General features: G+C 44.5%; 1 protein-coding gene across 1 annotated transcript in view; it reads left to right on the forward strand.

The window, feature by feature from the left end:
- Positions 1-967: 967 nt before the first annotated feature.
- SETD7 (SET domain containing 7, histone lysine methyltransferase) overlaps positions 968-21,434 on the forward strand; it is a 33,726-nt gene continuing 13,259 nt past the window's right edge. The window contains exons 1-4 of the mRNA XM_044300823.1: positions 968-1,140; positions 13,653-13,782; positions 17,510-17,711; positions 19,978-20,167. Coding sequence (XP_044156758.1) covers positions 1,101-1,140; positions 13,653-13,782; positions 17,510-17,711; positions 19,978-20,167 — 562 coding nt within the window. The 5' untranslated portion in view covers positions 968-1,100. The remainder of the gene's footprint in view (positions 1,141-13,652; positions 13,783-17,509; positions 17,712-19,977; positions 20,168-21,434) is intronic.

The following is a 21,434-nucleotide window of genomic DNA, read 5'->3' on the forward strand; positions in this document are numbered from 1 at the left end:
GGTCCGTGGTAACACGGCCGGGATTCCTGCTGACAGCAGGAGCGCACGGCGTCATTGGTTGCTATGACGCCGCCGCCGCTGTACAGTAATACACCTCTCTTCTTCACTCCGTCACTGCCTGTGGCCTGTGCTCGGGCGTCCCGACGCAGGCGGTCACGAACACTTCACTGTGCCCTCCTGCGCCACGCCATCACGTGAGACCCGACGCAGGAGGTCACAGTGAGGTAATCGTGATCTCTTGCGCCGTTCAACGGCCTCATGCAACTGCTTGGTGGCCAGAAGCCTATGAGGCATAACAGAGGGGACGGTCGCCCTCATTCTACTGCCTGGCACCCCCTGCAATTTGGCGCCTGGGGTAATGCCCCCAGTCCCCCTCGCACTACGCCACTGTTGGCTTATAATGGTTTTAGTGCTGGATCCGTCATGGCTATTTTAGAGATAATACAACCGGATGCAGACGGTTGTATTATCAGTAACGGAAGCGTTTTCCCTGATCCATGACAGATCCAGCAAAGCACAGATATGAAAGTAGCCTAAAGTGGACTTGTTGTATACCAGATATAAATAGTGCGGCCAGCAGATGGCAGTGTCACCTGCATGCACCAGGGTTCCTGTGGCTGTCACTATTAGTTACTGACCATGCTTTAGTGTCCTATGGCTAGAACTTTATGGTGGTCCCCAAAATGCACCCTAAACCAACTGCTGTGACTGGAGGGGACCCAGCGCTGTTTCTAACATACACAAACAGAAGTTCTGACCTGACCTCCAGCACTGTACCAGGAAGAAATGCTGAGTGACAAGTCAAGTCTGAAGAGAAATACATCTTCCAGGATCTCTGGCTTCCCTAAGTCATCCCATTCTGAGAAATGACAGCTCGCCCCAGGTTGGGTGATGTCATCAGCTGCTTATTAGAAGAGGGCATGCCGGGTGCCAGCCAGCAGACACCACACAGCAGAGCGGGAGCTCAGCCACTAGAGGAGCTGTGCACCCTGTGTCCACCGGGGGGCGCTGGTAGGCAGGCGCACAGACTGTGTGGAGGGAGGGGGCGCTCGAGAGCCACACGCTGAAGAACTTGGTGTCTGTCACTGGCGGAGGAAGCCATGGACAGCGATGATGAAAACGTGGAGGAGACGGTGGAAGGTGGGTGCTTTGTGTCTGGATGTGCACGCAGGGCGTAGTGTAGAGCCATGTCTGACATGTGAGCTGTAACGTGCAGGCTAAAATAGGGTCTTCCCAAAAAGGAAGTGGCGGAGGAGGAGGATGGCGTGTACAACGTGCCTGTACACAGGGCAATGTGATGCAAGTTGCTGTGGCCGGATCCTGGCTGCTGGGGGCTTCTATATACGGTATTCCTAGGAGCTGCAGATCCAGCCCATAGAAGGGGCAGACAGCATGGCAGGGAGGAGGAGGAGGAGGAGGAGGAGGGCATGTTGCCAGAGACAGCAAGTTTCCATAAGCAGGGATCCACTTCCTATAGATCCATGACAAGCTGTGTGATCTGAAAGTGGTCAGCAGATCCCAGACTTCCTGGCCTAGGAATACATGTCAGGCTACAGCATGTAGAGATCCGCCATGTCCCCAGGCAGGAGGAGGTGAAGTATAGGCAACATGTTCCTTAAAGTGAACCTGTCCCTATAAAACGCAGTGCAGTCTGCGGGCAGCGTGTTCTAGAGCAGATTGGTATGCAGTAGTGATGGTCCAACCAGTGTGTTCATCGGAACAAATCCATCAGCCTTTACTTTAGGGTCTATTCACACGTCCGTATGTGTTTGCGGATCCACAAAACACTGAGACCAGCAATGTGCGTTCCGCATTTTATGGACCGCACATTGCCGGCACTCTCATAGAAAATGCCTTTTCTTGTCCGCAATTGCGGACAAGAATAGGACATGTTCTATTTTTTTGAGGATCCAGACAGCACATTCCGGGCCTATTGAAAATGAATGGGTCCGCACCTGTTCCGCTAAATTGCGGAACGGATGCGGACCAGTTTTGCGGACGTGTGAATGGACCCTAAAGGGGTTATTTGACATTTTTAGGTCATCAGTATCTGCTTAGTGGGATCCAACACCTGGGCATGGCCACATGCACTGCTCCAGCCAATGGCTGGCTTCAGCAGTGACATGCTGCTTGTGGCCACATCGCCACTGAATCCAGTCATTGCCTGGAGCGGTACATGTGATCAGAAGATGGAGAAAGCGGAGGCGGTGTGGAGAAGGAAAGTATGAATCTTTAATTTCAGGGGGCAGGCTGCGGACATGTGCTTGTAAATCAGTTTTACCGGCAAACCAAGGTTTGCCCATCTTGGACATCGATGGCATATCACTAGGCTATTTCTTAACTTCCATAGCGGTGAATGGAGGGTGGATACACATGCGCAGCTGCTCTCTTCTTTCCTGGAGATAGGTGCGGGTCCCACTCCTATCTGGCATATCCTAGCCATATGCCGTCAGTGTCCCATATGGACCAAGCCCTTTAAATATATACAGTTTGAAACAAACGCAAAAAAAGTTATGTTTTTGCACATACAGGCAAACAAGGGCAATAGTGAAGAGGAAGCCCCCTGTTCCCTTGTGTGTACAGCTCGGCAAACAATCAGTGGTGGGGCGGACTCCAGCCTACATACTATCTTACAGTAGCGCTCACAGATTTAACTTTAGATATTCATGTTTTTCATGTGAGGTTGTGGGATGAGTGTGATATACATCCACATGGGAATGACTGCTCTAAAGGCTCCTTTCTCATCTGACACTTGCTATCTTCTGTCCATAAATAAGCTAGTTTCACCCAGGAGTCTTATGAGCCGGCCATAGCTGGCCTGACAATAGAAAACATAGTGGGCTATTTGTCTGCCCCTTTATTCCAGAAAACTGGCATCAAAAAGCCACAACATTTGTGCCAAACTTTGTGATTTATATATATATATATATATATATATATATATATATATATATATATATATATATATATATATATATATATATATATATATAAAGTACAGACCAAAAGTTTGGACACACCTTCTCATTCAAAGAGTTTTCTTTATTTTCATGCACACTGAAGGCATCAAAACTATGAATTAACACATGTCGAATTATATACATAACAAAAAAGTGTGAAACAACTGAAAATATGTCATATTCTAGGTTCTTCAAAGTAGCCACCTTTTGCTTTGATTACTGCTTTGCACACTCTTGGCATTCTCTTGATGAGCTTCAAGAGGTAGTCACCTGAAATGGTTTTCACTTCACAGGTGTGCCCTGTCAGGTTTAATAAGTGGGATTTCTTGCCTTATAAAGGTGGTTGGGACTATCAGTTGCATTGTGGAGAAGTCAGGTGGATACACAGCTGATAGTCCTACTGAATAGACTGTTAGAATTTGTATTATGGCAAGAAAAAAGCAGCTAAGTAAAGAAAAACGAGTGGCCATCATTACTTTAAGAAATGAAGGTCAGTCAGTCTGAAAAATTGGGAAAACTTTGAAAGTGTCCCCAAGTGCAGTCACAAAAACCATCAAGGGCTACAAAGAAACTGGCTCACATGCGGACCGCCCCAGGAAAGGAAGACCAAGAGTCACCTCTGCTGCAGAGGATAAGTTCATCCGAGTCACCAGCCTCAGAAATCACAGGTTAACAGCAGCTCAGATTAGAGACCAGGTCAATGCCACACAGAGTTCTAGCAGCAGACACATCTCTAGAACAACTGTTAAGAGGAGACTGTGTGAATCAGGCCTTCATGGTAGAATATCTGCTAGGAAACCACTGCTAAGGACAGGCAACAAGCAGAAGAGACTTGTTTGGGCTAAAGAACACAAGGAATGGACATTAGACCAGTGGAAATCTGTGCTTTGGTCTGATGAGTCCAAATTTGAGATCTTTGGTTCCAACCATCATGTCTTTGTGCGACGCAGAAAAGGTGAACGGATGGACTCTACATGCCTGGTTTCCACCGTGAAGCATGGAGGAGGAGGTGTGATGGTGTGGGGGTGCTTTGCTGGTGACACTGTTGGGGATTTATTCAAAATTGAAGGCATACCGAACCAGCATGGCTACCACAGCATCTTGCAGCGGCATGCTATTCCACCCGGTTTGCGTTTAGTTGGACCATCATTTATTTTTCAACAGGACAATGACCCCAAACACACCTCCAGGCTGTGTAAGAGCTATTTGACCATGAAGGAGAGTGATGGGGTGCCGCGCCAGATGACCTGGCCTCCACAGTCACCGGACCTGAACCCAATCGAGATGGTTTGGGGTGAGCTGGACAGCAGAGTGAAGGCAAAAGGGCCAACAAGTGCTAAGCATCTCTGGGAACTCCTTCAAGACTGTTAGAAGACCATTTCAGGTGACTACAGATGTACCTTTGTTAGCACTCCTGCTGTTAACTCAAATTTCTTAACTCATTTCATTATCTTGAGACAAAAGCCATTGAAAAGCAATTGAATCGGTACCTCTTGAAGCTCATCAAGAGAATGCCAAGAGCAAAGCAGTAATCAAAGCAAAAGGTGGCTACTTTAAAGAACCTAGAATATGACATATTTTCAGTTGTTTCACACTTTTTTGTTATGTATATAATTCCACATGTGTTAATTCATAGTTTTGATGCCTTCAGTGTGAATCTACAATTTTCATAGTCTTGAAAATAAAGAAAACTCTTTGAATGAGAAGGTGTGTCCAGACTTTTGGTCTGTACTGTATGTATGTATATATATATATATATATATATATATATATATATATATATATATATATATATATATATATATATATATATTTTTTTTTTTTTTTTTTAAAGAGGTTTCAGCCCCTACAGCTCTCAGTGCGGCCACGCGGGAATCAGAACTCCCATACACATCGCTGTATGGGGGTACGGATTCTAAAGCGCAATAGGCACCTAGGTATCTATTTCGCTAGAAAAAGTCAAAGAAAGAAATAAAGTACATTAGAAATAATAATCTAATCACATTTAGAGTAGGTTTTAATAAAGTTTATTTGTAAGTATAGGTACACTTTAAACCAGGAATAGCCACCCTGAGGCTCTCCAGCGTTTGCAAAACTACAACTCCCAGCATGCCTAGACTTCCTACAGCAGGGCGTGGTGGAAATTGTAGTTTTACAACAGCTGGAGAGCCGCAAGTTTGCCAGCCCTGCTTTAAACACTTGGAAAATCCCGTTCAAGGGGTTGTCTGAGACCATTAAAAAATCTCGGACAAGCCCTGCAGGTGCCTACAATAAAAAAAAAAAAAAAAATCATCCTATACCCTCTTTCTCAAGAGCCAGTCACTGTGGTTCTGACCCAATCCTAATGACGGTAGTGATTGGCTGGAGTGGTCAGGTGCCATATACCAGCATGTCACCAGTGTACCGGACTAGCACCGCAGAGAACGACTTCGAAGAGAGAAGTGAGTATAACATGTTTTTTTTTTTTTTTTTTTTTTTTTTTTTGTTTTGTTTTAGGCTATTTCAGAGCTTGGCCAAGATTTTTTTTATCTTGGACAACCCCTTTTAAGAACCTTTTATGTATGTATAAACTGTATGTTGCCTGTAAAAATGACATACACTGGAGGTAATTTTGTATGTATAGTGTGCCCTAGTGACATCATTTTTTTATCTTTGATGTCCACCTGGTGGAAGCATTTATAAACTTACCTTATAGATGTGGGGTCTCTGGAGTCTGCCGAGGGACTGTTTCCCATTGTATAGATCAGGGATCAGCAACCTCCGGCACTCTAGATGTTCTGAAACTACAACTCCCAGAATGCTGAGCACAGCCGAGCATGTTGGCATGCTGGGAGTTGTAGTTTCACAGCTGCTGAAGTACTGAAGGTTGCTGGTACCGTCGGTGGATCCATCTTGTCTCCTGCTTCATTCTCTGCCAGTCTGTTTGTTTGGTCTCTCAGAAAGGCAACAGATCGAAGGGGAAAAAGTGATACCTGTCCTGTAGCCCCCCTCACAAAGGAAAGTGGTGTGACAGCCTGTGTGGGGGCCATTTCCCCCCGAACCTTCTGGTGGATGTCTAAGGCACTTCTAAAGGCATAAGTTAATTTGTAAAGGAATACAGTGATATTTGAACCATCTGGAGACTCTGGGGTTTAGGAAGCCTCCAGTTTAGCAAGAGACCTTTACTAGTAAGGCTACTTTCACACTGGCGTTTTAGTTTCTGTTTGTGAGATCCGTTCAGGGCTCTCACAAGCGGTCTAAAATGGATCAGTTTTGCCCTAATGCATTCTGAATGGAAAAGGATCCGCTCAGGATGCATCAGTTTGCCTCCATTCCATCTTTATTCTGTTTTGGAGACTGACACCAAAATGCCGCTTGTAGCGTTTTGGTGTCTGTCTGATGAAACTGAGCCAAACGGATCCGTTCTGACAGACAGTGTAAGTCAATGGGGACGGATCCGTTTTCACTGACACAATCTGGCACAATAGAAAACGGATCTGTCCCCCATTGACTTTCAATGGAGTTCAAGACGGATCCGTTTTGGCTATGTTACAGATAATACAAACTGATCCGTTCTGAATGGATGCAGACGGTTGTATTATCTGAACGGAAGCGGTTGTGCAGATCCATGACGGATCCGCACCAAACTTGAGTGTGAAAGTAGCCTAAAATGCATTAACATTTTATACTTTATAATTTGTGGGGACTAGTGTAGCAAGCCTATGTGACATGGGCCCTGTCCCCTGTCACACTCAGCACTATGTGTTGTGTTTTTTTTTTTTTTCTATCTGACCAATATATTTCCTAGAACAGAGTAAAGCTACATTCACACAAATGGTCCCTTTTCACTTTGACAGCCATTATTGGTGGTCCGGTCCAGCAAAAAAAAACGGCCGTGTGAATAACCCCATAGACTACCATTGCTCTTAAAATGGCCGTGTGAATGTAATTCTCTGTGACTGTGGTTGTACTTGAGTCCTTGAAGCATGTAAATTGTAATCGGGCTGAGGCCTTGTAATAAACCCCTGCATGTTAATGACGAGAAGCTGTCTTTCCAGCAAGAAAATAAACATCTTGGATATTTTAGAACCGTAGGGAATCCAGTATATGTCTGTAGTGTGGTAAACCAGTGCCTGGTTCTAGAGATGCTGACGCTCCAGTACCTGAGAATTACCTCTCGCCCAGACAGGCTGCAGCCGTGACAATAATCTTCTTTACAGGCAGACGAGGGAGGTTAGGAAGGTGAGAGATAAAGGGCTTAGTCTATAAGATACTGCTAGGAACAGTGGATAGACTTTTAGACTATAGATGTGTCATCAGTACATGGAGGCTGTGACAAGTCACTAAGGCCTCATGCACACAACAGTATTTTTTCACGGTCCGCAAAAACGGGGTCCGTAGGTCCGTGATCCGTGACCGTTTTTTCGTCCGTGGGTCTTCCTTGATTTTTGGAGGATCCACGGACATGAAAAAAAAGTCGTTTTGGTGTCCGCCTGGCCGTGCGGAGCCAAACGGATTAGTCCTGAATTACAATGCAAGTCAATGGGGACGGATCCGTTTGACGTTGACACAATATGGTGCCATTTCAAACGGATCCATCCCCATTGGCTTTCAATGTAAAGTCTGGAGTTCTTTTGTACCATCGGATTGGAGTTTTCTCCAATCCGATGGTATATTTTAACTTGAAGCGTCCCCATCACCATGGGAACGCCTCTATGTTAGAATATACTGTCGGATATGAGTTACATCGTGAAAACTCATTTCCGACAGTATATTCTAACACAGAGGCGTTCCCATGGTGATGGGGACGCTTCTAGTTAGAATATACTACAAACTGTGTACATGACTGCTGCCTGGCAGCACCCGATCTCTTACTGGGGGCCGTGATCAGCACAATTAACTCCTCAGGTGCCGCACCTGAAGGGGTTAATTGTACTATCATATCCCCCTGTAAGAGATCAGGGCTGCCAGGCAGCAGGGGGCAGACCCCCCCCCCCCCCTCCTCCCCAGTTTGAATATCATTGGTGGCCAGTGCGGACCCCCCCCTCCCTCTATATTGTAATAAATCGTTGGTGGCACAGTGTGCGCCCCCCCATCGGCCCCCCTCCCTCTATAGCAGTAACAACATTGGTGGCCAGTGTGCCAGTCCTGGTTGCCATGGTTACCGATCGGATCCCTAGCGATTAAACTGGGACTCCGATCGGAACTCCGCTGCCACCAATGATCGAGGGGGTGGGTGGGGGGGAGATGGGAGGCCGCACACTGGCCACCAATGTTGTTAATGCTATATAGGGAGGGGGGGTCGATGGGGGGCGCACACTGTGCCACCAACGATTTATTACAATAGAGGGAGGAAGGGGGGGGAGGGGGCCGATGGGGGGGCGCACACTGTGCCACCAACGATTTATTACAATAGAGGGAGGAAGGGGGGGAGGGGGCCGATGGGGGGCGCACACTGTGCCACCAACGATTTATTACAATAGAGGGAGGAAGGGGGGGGGGGCTATGGGGGGCGCAAACTGTGCCACCAACGATTTATTCCAATAGAGGGAGGAAGGGGGGGCCGATGGGGGGCGCACACTGTGCCACCAACGATTTATTACAATAGAGGGAGCCGGGGGGCCGCACACTGGCCACCAAGCTATTATTACAATAGAGGGAGGGAGGGGGGGCCGCACTGGCCACCAATGATATTCAAACTGGGGAGGGGGGGTGGTCTGCCCCCTGCTGCCTGGCAGCCCTGATCTCTTACAGGGGGATATGATAGTACAATTAAGGGGTTAATTGTGCTGATCACGGCCCCCTGTAAGAGATCGGGTGCTGCCAGGCAGCAGGGGGCAGTCTTGTACACAGTTTGTAGTGTATTCTAACGAGAAGCGTCCCCATCACCATGGGAACGCCTCTGTGTTAGAATATACTGTCAGATATGAGTTTTCACGAAGTGAAAACTTAGATCTGAAAAAGCTTTTATGCAGACGGATCTTCGGATCTGTCTGTATGAAAGCAACCTACGGCCACGGATCACGGACACGGATGCCAATCTTGTGTGCATCCGTGTTCTTTCACGGACCCATTGACTTGAATGGGTCCGTGAACCGTTGTCCGTCAAAAAAAATAGGACAGGTCATATTTTTTTGACGGACAGGATACACGGATCACGGCCTCGGCTGCAAAACGGTGCATTTTCAGATTTTTCCACGGACCCATTGAAAGTCAATGGATCCGCGCAAAAAAAAAACGGAAAACGGCACAACGGCCACGGATGCACACAACGGTCGTGTGCATGAGGCCTAAAACTGTGATTTATAAATTTATCTGACGTGTATGCCATTCTGAAGACCTCTGCCTCCTGTAACGGAGCATTCACAGGACCATACGGATTCAGAAAGCGGAAGAAATCAGTGTACTTTCTGCTTCCGTGACTCATGATGGATCTGTCTTGCTCCGCATCCCAGGACACACTCAAAAACGCTGCTTGCAGCCAGGACACACTCAAAAACGCTGCTTGCAGCTTTTTTGTGTATATCATGGGAATGCAATGAAACGGATGGGAATGTATTTTGGAGCACTCTGTTCCCTTTAGTTCAGTTTTGTCGCCGATTGACAATGAATAGGGACAAAACTGAACCGTTTGCCCCCGCTATTGAAATCCTAGGATGGATCTCGGTAGCGGAAAGGGAAAGCGTAGATGTGAAAGTAGCCTTAGTCAGTTCCACAGAAGATGGAAAATGTCCTATACTTTTCTGAAAATGCAGACCATATACCCATTGAAGTCAAAGGGTCCATAAAAAATGCGGATGTCATACGGACTGCATCCGTATTTTGTGGATCTGTGGTTTGCAGACTGCAAATTTTATATGGTCATGTAAATGCACCTTAAATGGGTTTTCCGAGACTAACAAATTCTCCCCCACATGCCGGGCCCCTCACACTGATTCTACTTAACTGACTCCCCGCGTCACTGGACCCCACACCGCCGCAGCTGCTTCTCCCCGTGCGAGGAAGAAAACATCCGGTGTCGTGGGGGCAGCCAATGGCAGGCGGTGACGAGCCTCCCTAGTATCGCGGTAACACTAGGGAGGCTCGTCCCCGTCAACGCCTGCCATTGGCTAGACGACCCCGCTTCCCCCGACACCAGATGTTTTCATCTGCGCACAGGGAGAAGCAGCTGCGGCGGTGCGGGGAACAGGACTACAATCGGTGTGAGTGGCCCGGCATATGGGTGAACATTTGTTAGTGTCGGATAACCCATTTAAGTTATATCTTGTTTACATGAAAAGGCTCATCTTTTTCTTCAGTTGTAATCCAGTCTAGCACAGACATAGCACAAATATTTCTTCCCTCCTGAGGTTTGCTACAATGTATAGGTGTAGATAAATGTATCAGTCTGGAATCCAGGCTGCTGCTGTTTGTCCACATCTGCATTAGGGTTCCATTAGGAGCATTCATCAGATTCCATCTAAACAGCAAGAAAAAGCCATGCTGTTTTTTTCAGGTAAAATGACAGAAACCTAACGGACACCTACAGTCCCCAGCTGACTATAATGGGGTCTATCATTTCACAGATCCATTCTAGACTACAATTACGTCTATCTGTTCCTATGACCAAACAGAAAAAATGGAAAGCCTAAAGCAGATGTGAACACTCTTTAAGGGAGTCTTTAGTACAGTGGTCCCCCAATAAAGATGAGCAAAATGATTTGTATGTAATGATTAGGTCATCAAACAGCGGGGATAGCCTCTCGCTGCTCAAGAGGCTCCCCTTTGCCGCTTGATTGACACTGCTGGACATGTCGCCCATCCCTGACAGTCTCGCTCCTGCATCATTGCTCTGAGTAGCAGCACAAGCGCAGAGACTCAGCTGCTCCAGTAGCAGAGATCCTGCGCTTGAGCCGCTACTAGGAGCAGAAGTGCAGGCGCCAAATTGTTAAGGGCAGTGGAGAAGTCTGGCCCTGTCGATCAAGCGGTAAGGGGAAAACTTCTTGAGCAGCCGGAAAAAAACAAGGTTGCTCAAGAACTCTGTTTGATGAATGAATCGATTTGTACAAATCGCTTTGCTTATCTCTAGTCCCTAATCATTAGCTCAGTAGCCAAATGTGGCTCACGACTCGCTATAGGACCCTTGAGTTGTGACTCGTATGCAATGGCTCCGTAATAAGTTTTCATTATTGACCAATTTACAGACATATCCTCACCCCAAATAGTGCTAGTCTGTATGGTATCTCTTTTCCTTTACTATATACCACCTAATACAGGTAGTGTTGCTCTGGCCATTTTATTTCTTCAATCATATATTGGTTGAAGTGAGGAATGACTAAAAACCTGAAGATGCATTAAGTAAATTAGTGTGACATTTGGTCTGAGAGGTGGTCGCAGCCATAGCATTTTATTGCCGGAAAGATGCCTGTTGATCAGAATTAATTTACATATAATGTGCACATATGTTGGTTTATTTCCTATAATGCATCTAATAGTTGCTCTTAAAGGCTATGTACACCTTTTTGGGGGCATTTTGTTTATTTGCATTGTACCCATTGAGGTACAAATAATTTTTTAAATTTAGTCTTTATTAAAAATTTGGAGCCCTGAATTTTCTCTCTGCTCCATCAAGCAGGGAGCTGACGGGCTCCTGATCTGTGACATTAGAACCACTCATTATAGCGCAATCCTTTAATTTAGGCTACTTTCACACTTGCGTTCGGGGCTCCGCTTGTGGGTTCCGTTTAAAGGCTCTCACAATCGGCCCTGAACGGATGCGTACTGCCCTAATGCATTCTGAGTGGATGCGGATCCGCTCAGAATGCATCAGTCTGGCACCGTTTGTCCTCTGCTCCGCTCAGCAGGCAGACACCTGCTGCGTTCAGCTGTCCGCTTGGCCGTGCGGAGGCGAGCGGAGCGGAGGCTGAACGCCGCCAGACTGATGCAGTCTGAGCGGATCCGCTCTATTCAGACTGCATCAGGGCTGGACGGAGGCGTTCGGGTCCGCTCGTGAGCTCCTTCAAACGGAGCTCACGAGCGGACCGACGAACGCTTGTGTTAAAGTAGCCTTACATTGTAAGTCTGGACGGATCCAATGTAAGGCTACTTTCACACTAGCGTTCGTCGGTCCGCTCGTGAGCTCCGTTTGAAGGAGCTCACGAGCGGACCCGAACGCCTCCGTCCAGCCCTGATGCAGTCTGAATGGAGTGGATCCGCTCAGACTGCATCAGTCTGGCGGTGTTCAGCCTCCGCACGGCCAGGCGGACAGCTGAACGCTGCTTGCAGCATTCAGCTGTCCGCCTGGCCGTGCGGAGGCGAGCGGATCCGTTCAGACTTACAATGTAAGTCAATGGGAACGGATCCGCTTGAAGATGACACCATATGGCTCAATCTTCAAGCGGATCCGTCCCCCATTGACTTTACATTGAAAGTCTGAACGGATCCGCGCAGGCATCTTGCGCACTTAGAAATTTTTCTAAGTTATTAATGCAGACGGATCCGTACTGAACGGAGCCTCCGTCTGCATTAATATGATCGGATCCGTTCAGAACGGATCCGATCAAGCGCTAGTGTGAAAGTAGCCTTAGTCAATGGGGACGGATCAGTTTGAATTTGACACAATATGGCTCAATTTTCAAACGGATCAGTCCCCCATTGACTTTCAATGTAAAGTCTGGACGGATCCGTCTGAAGCTACTTTCACACTTAGAATTTTTTCTACAATATAATGCAGACGGATCCGTTCTGAACGGATCCCATAGTCTGCATTATATGAGCGGATCCGTCTGTGCAGACCCCAGACGGATCCGCTCTGAACGCAAGTGTGAAAGTAGCCTTACAGATAAGAATGTGTCTTAAATAAGTGTTTATGACCTTTTTAGTAATTTTGAGATGTGTTATTAGATGACTGGCATAAAGTAAAAGGATTCACAGTTAAAAACAGTTAACTCTTTTTAAATCAAAGGGTTTACTCTTAACAAAGACCAATTAAAAAAAATGTTTTTAGTGCAAAATGAATAAAAAGCAATCATAAAAAAATAAATAAAAATAAAATGCCAACGAAGGTGTACTTATTTCTAAAGGGAGTCTTTAACCAGGTTAGGCCGTTTTAAGATCAAGGAACTGCTACTAAATGCAAGAACTATGACTAAATGTATTGGTGATCATTCATATTAATTTGTTTTTACTTTTTTATTTATGGCTTTCTCTTTCAGTTAGAAAATTAGGATGGCCACCATTGACTGATGCTATGGCCCACATTTACCATTGTATTTGATCCTTTTTTTTTTTTTCTGGTGCGTTGTTAAGTTGGCGCTGTCCTCAGGATTGGACACTTGCTCATCAAGTGATGACCTAACGTAGCAATATGACATCACTTTAGAAGATGGAAATGCCCCTTTTAATATGTTAGTTTCCATTTCTAATAAAAGCTGAAATGGCAGAAGTAGGCTCCAGCTGAGTTCCTAATGGGCAGCAGTGTGTGAGCACACATAGCAGTCCTGTGTCTGACACTACTTGCCCACCTCTACTCCTCCTGGTGTAGCTGCACCACAGACAAACCCAGGGCCCTGGAGACTGCAATAATAGGTTGATGTTAATTCAATTCATCCTTTAAAAAGACTGCGACATTTTGGCCACTCCGAGCATTATTCAGGCAAAAAATAAGTATTGGTTGGAATCCATGGTGCCTTGGATTCGTCTAATACAATAACACCTTATTTTTGTATTTTGCAGGCCAACTGGATGATGACGGCTTGCCCCATGGGCTCTGTACTGTAAGTTACAGCTCCACAGACCGCTTTGAGGGACACTTTGTACATGGGGAAAAAAACGGTCGTGGGAAATTCTATTTCTTTGATGGAAGGTAATTTGTTTGTTCACATCTGTCTTGCGTGTCACAGAACTAGGAAGGGCGCTGGTCATTTAGCTAATATTTTTATAAATGTGTCTACACATGTTAGGGATTTTCCTGCACTTTAATATTTGATGTGTGTTGCTCCAACTGCCGGTATCCCCACATGGTCCATCCAGCCTGTTATCCTGCAAGTTGATCCAGAGGAAGACAAAAAAATCTTGTGAGGTAGAAGACAATTTTCTTTACTATAAGGGGAAAACGATTCCTTTCTGTCTCCTATCAGCCGGTCAGAATAACTCCCTGGAACAATGCGAGTTATAATGAACTATAACCTGTAATATTATTATTACCCTCCAGAAATACATCCAGGCTCCTCTTGATGTCTTTTAGTGGGTTCACCAGTTGACTCGTATAGAATAAAGAATAACTTGGAAGCTTGGGTAGCCAAAAATAAGCTATCCAGATGCTATGAACCATACCATATGAAATTCTATTGCAAGAGAATGTGCTAGTGCACTTGGCACGGAGAACGTTGGTAGTCCTGGAGCTCATCGAGTGTTTGCTTGTCTGGATTGCTGCCTGCACAGCTGAGTTTGGTGAAAAGCAGACATGTGAAAATGAATGCCTCCATAATATTAACACTGTGAAGGCAAAATATACCGCAGCTTATTACAAACCTACACTGGAACACTTGTGAAATGAGGAGCCTGCCATTCTTACTTGGTTAGCAGCACACACCGAGCAGTGATCTTGCGACTGGCTGCTCTTGTCTATGCAATAGGCCATCTAGTCTTCTGCCTTTAGTATGTAGCACTGTAGGATGCAGTGTGGACCTACAGTGTTAATTCCGATGCAGAAGATGGGGAGCTTAGGAGAAAGGAATTGTGTAATTTTCACTCTTTTCTTTTACATGCATATCTGGAAGATTTTGTCTTTTTTACTGTTTTTTGGGTGGGCCGCATCTCGTACTCTGTAAGCATCAAGCACCTACATCTCCAAGGAGTGCTTTGCCAGCCTATCTTGACAGACCAGTCGTAGTTGAGCCCTCCAGTCAATACTTTTGTGCCTAGGAGTTAAAATTGTCGTCCCATGAAAAACATTCTACAGCTTTCAAATCAGCATCTGGATCTGAATACTTATAGTTGCATGTAATTAAAAAATTATTATAGCTGCTGAGTAATTCAGTGAAATCTATATAGCTCAGTTCAATTGCCTCTAGCTGCAGCAGAAAGGACACACCGAGAATAGACACAGCCCCAAAGCTGAGAGCTTAAAGGGAACCTGTCATCAACTTTATGCTGACCGCACTGAGGGCAGTATAAAGTACTGACAGAAATGCTGATTTCAGCGGTGTGTCACTCATCAGCTAAAAGTAAGTGGTTACCGAGAACCAGCATCATAATCATTGCAGCCTGGGATTGAAAAGAGTCAAATCTACCTGAGAAGAGTCCTGGTTATTCATAATCTCCTGCTCTCCCGCCCACCTGCTGATGATTGGCAGTTCTCTCCTAGAGAGAAAGAGAGAAAACTAGGTAGAAGACTGTCAGTCATCAGCAGGTGGGCAGGGAGAGCTGGAGATTAGGAATAACCAGGACTCTTCTCAGGTAGATTTGACTCTTTTCAAGGCCTGGGCTACAATGATTACGATGCTGGTTCTCGGCAAACACTTACTTTTAGCTGATGTGTGACACACCGCTGACATCAGCATTTCTGTCAGTACTTTATACTGCCCTCAGTACGGTCAGCATAAAGTTGATAACAGGTTCCCTTTAAAATGAATATAGCAGAACAATTCCAGCAATGAATGGGGAGATCTCTGGATCCATGGTAGGTACAAGGCTGGTTCTAGCTGTTAGTACATGACAATCTCCTATCATATGTCTGATTTTCTATACTATTCATGGGATAACCCTTTTAATAAAATTCTTGATCTAAAATGCTACAGCACTGCAGAGTAATACGAAGTTTTGTTTTATCAGTTCATCCATTGCTCTATCATGCTGCCACGGATAGGCCAGCAAGAACATGCTGACAGGCTTCCTTCAATGATTTATTTAAATTTCAAATCACAGTATCTAAAATATAAAATTTTAAACAAACTTGGCAAGACCTTTTAATTCTGGAACTGAGTATGAAAACTATATCAAAGACCTCTCTAGTAAATGCATACTATAGTATGTGGGGAAATAAGTGTAGATGGAAGAAACTGTAGATTCTGAATCAAGTAAATGGCTTAAAAATGTATAAAAGATACAATACCAAAAGTGAGATACTGCTGTTCCCTTCATTGGCCACTAGGTGTTGTCTCAACAAGCTATACCAAAATCTGTCAAAGAGAAACCATCTTGTTTTACAGCGTACAGTGAAAATAAACTCTGAGCAGCAATTATTTTTTTTTTTTAACCTGACTAATAAAAATATTCTATGACCCGTCCACGGGGCATGTTCCCAAGACTGCAGAACTTGACTTCTCTTATAGCAGTCACCTTTACTCCATGCTCATTGTGTTTCCCTTGACTCTGATACCCTCAGGACTTAGAGGCGCTGAATTGTATAACAACCGTCCGGAGGGTCACAAGAATTTTATAAAGCGGGTAACAAATATACATGAGTAGAAACTCACCGATAGATGACGGGGCAAATGATGATGGTAAATAAATGATGGCCCAAATGGATTAAGATGCTGTCAGTCAGGTAATCAAGCAGACAGATGATGATGATGGTCAGGTAATGATGCAGATAAGTGAAGATAATCAAGGATAACGGACAATAACTCTGACTCTCGCTTTCCCTGAATCTTCCCTAGATCTATCCATAAATACTGATTCTCAAGCCAAATGCAACTGATCCTCACTTTCCCTGAAGATATCCCTATAAAACACCCTTTTCTGAAATGCTGACCCAGACACAAATGGAAAGAGGTGCTAGGACCCACAGAATAAAACCAAACTACAGAGCTGAACTAGAAGCAAAGCACAAGTAGATACGTGCTGCATACAAGTGCACAGGCCTCTGCAGAACCCACAAATATTTAGAGAGGCTAACCAGTCAGGAAATATTTTCCTCAGCCCGCCTGGCTATAGCAGAGAGGTCAGCGGATCTGCACTAATGGAGCGGCTGTGAGATTGTTTCACAGTACCTGCCCCAAACAAATTAATAGACAGGAGGACGTGAAACAATAGGAAAATTCCTACTGATGATGAGCGCTCACCCACACTTGCAGTGCAAGAAAAGGGAATGTGTGTGATTTTTGGAAATCTCCTTCTCATGCTGTGAAAATTTAACCTGCAGTGCGGATTTCTAATTCGCAGCATATCAATTTTTGTTATGGAGTTTCCTCAGTGACGTTTTAACTTTATTGCATCGGTGCAATTCAGATAGAAAGTCTGCAGCAAAAAAACTCTGCACTGTTTTCCACATCGAATCCACACCACAACCTGCATGATTTGATGAGGATGTTCTGCTGAGGATTTCCTTGTGAAACTGTGGATTTGACTAGGGAAAAAGTCTGCAGTGAATCCGTTACGTGTGGATGTCCCCTTACACTAAGATATAATTGTTGGTATTTGGATTGGTTTCTGTATTTTCGCCAATGCTTCTCGTAGCCGTACATATGGCTCCTAACTGTCTTTATGGCTGCACGCTGGGGCTGTGTGTTTCCATACTCTGTAACATACAAAATGCACAAATGAAGTGTATTCCTGATGTAGTAATTTGGAATCTTTCTATATTTCAGTACTTTGGAAGGCTTCTATGTTGATGATGCTTTACAAGGACAAGGGGTATACACTTATGAGGATGGTGGGGCTCTGCACGGTACATACGTTGATGGAGAACTGAACGGGCCGGCGCAAGAATATGACTCAGATGGAAAATTAATATTTAAAGGTCAATACGGGGACAACATACAACACGGAGTCTGTTGGATTTACTATCCAGTAAGACAATTGTAATAAATCTTTGCAGTTTCCTATTATTATACAGTATGTCAAAATGGTGATGGAAGCCGAAACTAAACCATTGCGACCATTGAATGAGACTCCCAATCTAATTTCTGCTATCCACACGCTCACAAGGGCAACTAGAGTGAGAACATACAACTCCATGAAAATGTTTGTCCTTAAGGCGCCTTTACATGCACCAATGGAGCGGGCAATTATCAGGAAGGGACTGTTCCTTCCCGATAACTGCCTGCTCGTCAGTGGAGGTAAAGAGCTGTGCATTCATAGTAATCTGCCTGACAGTCGGACTGTGTTAATCCACCATTAGTCCGATTAGAACCCACGACTCCAGTGTGGCAAGATAACAGTGCTATACACTGAGTCAGCATGCGCAGCTCTGCAACTTTCTAAACGTAGGGGGTCATTTATTAAGACCTACGTTTTAGATGCCGGTCTTAATAACCCCTATAGCTGGCGGTAGATCTGCCAGAGTTAAGAAGAGGCGTTGGCCTCTACATATCTTGGGCGCATCCAGCGCCAGTTCTAAATGTAAGACAACTTCTTAACTGTCTTACATTTAGACCATTTTCTACACCTAAAACAGGCGTAGAAAATGATGAATAAGACAAGCCTGCTGGCCCTTGCCCACGCAATGCCTGCTTTTTTTTTTTTTTTTTTTTTTTTTTTTTTTTTTTTTAAAGTTGCAGATTGCCACGCAACTAACTGTTGCACTGCAATCTGCACCTGAAATACGCCTGATATAGGTGTATTTCAGGATAATAAATGACCCCCTTAGTTTTTAATTTCCTCACCATTCAAGGTGTTACTTTTTTTGTCAGTGGATGACGATATTCTTTATGTTCACAGTCTCCGAACCCACACTCAGAAAAGGACACCAATATCAGCTCGGTCAGGGTCTGACTCTCAGCACACCCCTTTAAGGTATACCTGCATGCTGTCTACATAGTAGCGGTGGTGCAGAATAATTACAGATATATTCCTTCCACTGCTATAATTACCATGCTGTGTGGATGGCATGCTGGTAAACCTTGAAGAGCTGTGCTAAGAGTCTGATCATCACCAGTCTGACTGGCCTTTCATGAGGATAGGCTGACAATATTTTGGAGCAGAAAAACCTCTTTAAAGAAGCCTGCCACTACTCATGACATGTCTGTTTTAGTAAAAATACTTACATCCCCCAATAGTAACAGTGGAGCAAGCATCTGTTCTTATAATTTAATGTTGTACCATTTCTCTTTTATTCCTCCTAGAAATTTAAGAATAAATTGAGCTTTCCAGTCAGAAGTAGGTCCCTACAGTCTGACAATGTTGTCCCTGAATAGAGTGTGTGCAGGGATAAATGTATGTAGAACAATTAAACACAAACCAATAAAGTGGTCTTCTGAAAACATCCCCACCAGTGGTTCAGCATCTTCTGCGTGGACATGCTAGGTCCTCCAGAGTAAAAGACACTCTTTCTAACCACTCTCCATTTTGATTAAAGGATGAGGGCCCTTAAACAGCTGGTCCAGTTTAGAAAACTACTTTTTAGGGTCCATTCACACGTCCGTTTTTTCTTTCCTGATCTGTTCCGTTGTTTGCGAAACAGATCTGGACCCATTCATTTTCAATGGGTCCTGAAAAAAATCGGACAGCACAATGTCCTATCCTCCATTGCACTGACCGCCCATTGATTTGAATGGAGACTGTGTAATGCTTCACTCCCCTGGTGTGGCACTGCAGGAAAATTGAACATATAGGAGGAGATCTATCAAGACTGGCGTGTGCTGCATCACTCTGGTTATCCCTGGTGCTCCTGTGGAAGGTGCAGGCTTCATAAATTAGGCACATTCTCTGTGCATCTAAACTAAAACCTATGCCAGCTCAGGGCTGCCATACATTTCTGTCTACATTTGCATCAGAAAACTGGTGTAAATGAAGATAAATTTGACTGGCCCACTGGCTCCACCTCCTTCAATGCCTTCACCATGCCCCCTAGTCAGAAAGTGACGAAGGCAGCCCTAAAAATAGCATAGAGAGATAAATCTTCCCCATGCGAAAGTAGAGAACTCCTTAAACTCCTTAAATGTAGTACTCCCTGCTGTTAAGGCAGAAAATAGATTTTTCTAAACCAAACCTTACATTTGTACAATAAATGCAACTGCTTGTTGCAAATGCAATGGGAACAATGAGGCACAATATCGAACAAAATGTCTACTGAATCTCATTGACGCAAGCAGGTGTTTGTTGCATTGGCTTACAGGATGGAGGAAGCCTTGTGGGTGAAGTAAATGAAGATGGAGAGATGACTGGTGAGAAAATTGCTTATGTTTACCCAGATGAAAAGACTGCCTTGTACGGAAAGTTTATTGATGGAGAAATGTTGGAGGGAAAATTGGCTGCATTGATATCTGTGGAGGAAGGAAAGCCATACTTTGAGATTGTCCCTGGCAGTAAGTATACTCAGTAATACCAAAATGTGTTAGTCACTGTACTTTCACACAACTTTACATAAATGAAAAGTACAAGTGACTGCAAGAAACTTTGTAATCTGTTTTATCAGTGAAACATTTCTATTTCTTATGTTATAAGCTGTTTAACCCACCCACCTCCTTACGAATTGCTTTTCACTCAGAAAAAATGCTTTGAAGTCCCACTTAAACCAGAGTAGCTCCACAGGAGTATCATATTACACATGTCAATACAAGTCTATGGAGAGGGGAGGGGGAGGAGTGAGCAGCATGAGTGAGACAGGATTCAAAGAAAGGCACTAAAGAGACTGCACGGCTGCATATGAGATTTATATCTCAGCACAAGTGCTAAATTTATAAACCGTACAGGTCAGTTCCTCTCTGTAATGTCCTTCGTGATCCTGGGGCATGCTTCTAAATAAAAAAAAGTTAAGGAGAAGACTCTCCTCTACTTTGTGTGTGCAGTAGATGGCACCTAGTCTCCACTCACCATGTCTGAGAGATCTTCAAACTAGATGTTTGGCATGTGCAGAGGAAAACTGGTAAGTAAAAAAAAAAAAATGCCAGATAGAAGTGATATAATGTTTAGAAATGGTGTTATTTCTCAGGTACACACACTGTACTATTGATTAATGCAGAGCTTGTTTAATGGTTAGGTATGCTTTAAGTGACTTGGCTTTGTCAATTTAAAAGTAAATCATGGTAAAAACTCAAACAATTTTTGCCACCCTTACGTTAAATGACAAAAATAATTAATAGTAATTGGTATTTTTTCTTTTTTTTTTTTCTTTTACTCATTTAGAGGAACAAAATACACTTTTCGTTTTATCACTTGTTATATATTAATAACGTGAATCAAAGTGCCATAGACCCAAATATTGGGACTGTTAACCTAATCCAGCTACAGAACATGGTTAAAGGGGTTGTCGTGCTAGTATATTGGTGACCTATCCATCAATACAACACGTCAACAGTATTGCTTCTTTGCTTGCTTATTTTGTCACATTTAGGCCTCATGCACACAACCGTGCCGTTTTTGCGGTCCGCGGATCTGCAAAAAAACGGAAGCCGCCTGTGTGCCTTCCGTAATTTGCAGAACGGAACGACCCATTGTAGACATTCCTATTCTTTTATTTATTTTTTATTTTTTTGGGGGGGGCCTCGCAACGGATGCGGACAGCACAGGAAGTGCTGTCCGCATCTTTTGCGGCCCCATTGAAGTGAATGGGACCGCATCCGAGCCGCAAAA

The sequence above is a fragment of the Bufo gargarizans genome, chromosome 1 (genome assembly GCF_014858855.1).
Source record: "Bufo gargarizans isolate SCDJY-AF-19 chromosome 1, ASM1485885v1, whole genome shotgun sequence".
NCBI classification, from domain to species: domain Eukaryota; kingdom Metazoa; phylum Chordata; class Amphibia; order Anura; family Bufonidae; genus Bufo; species Bufo gargarizans.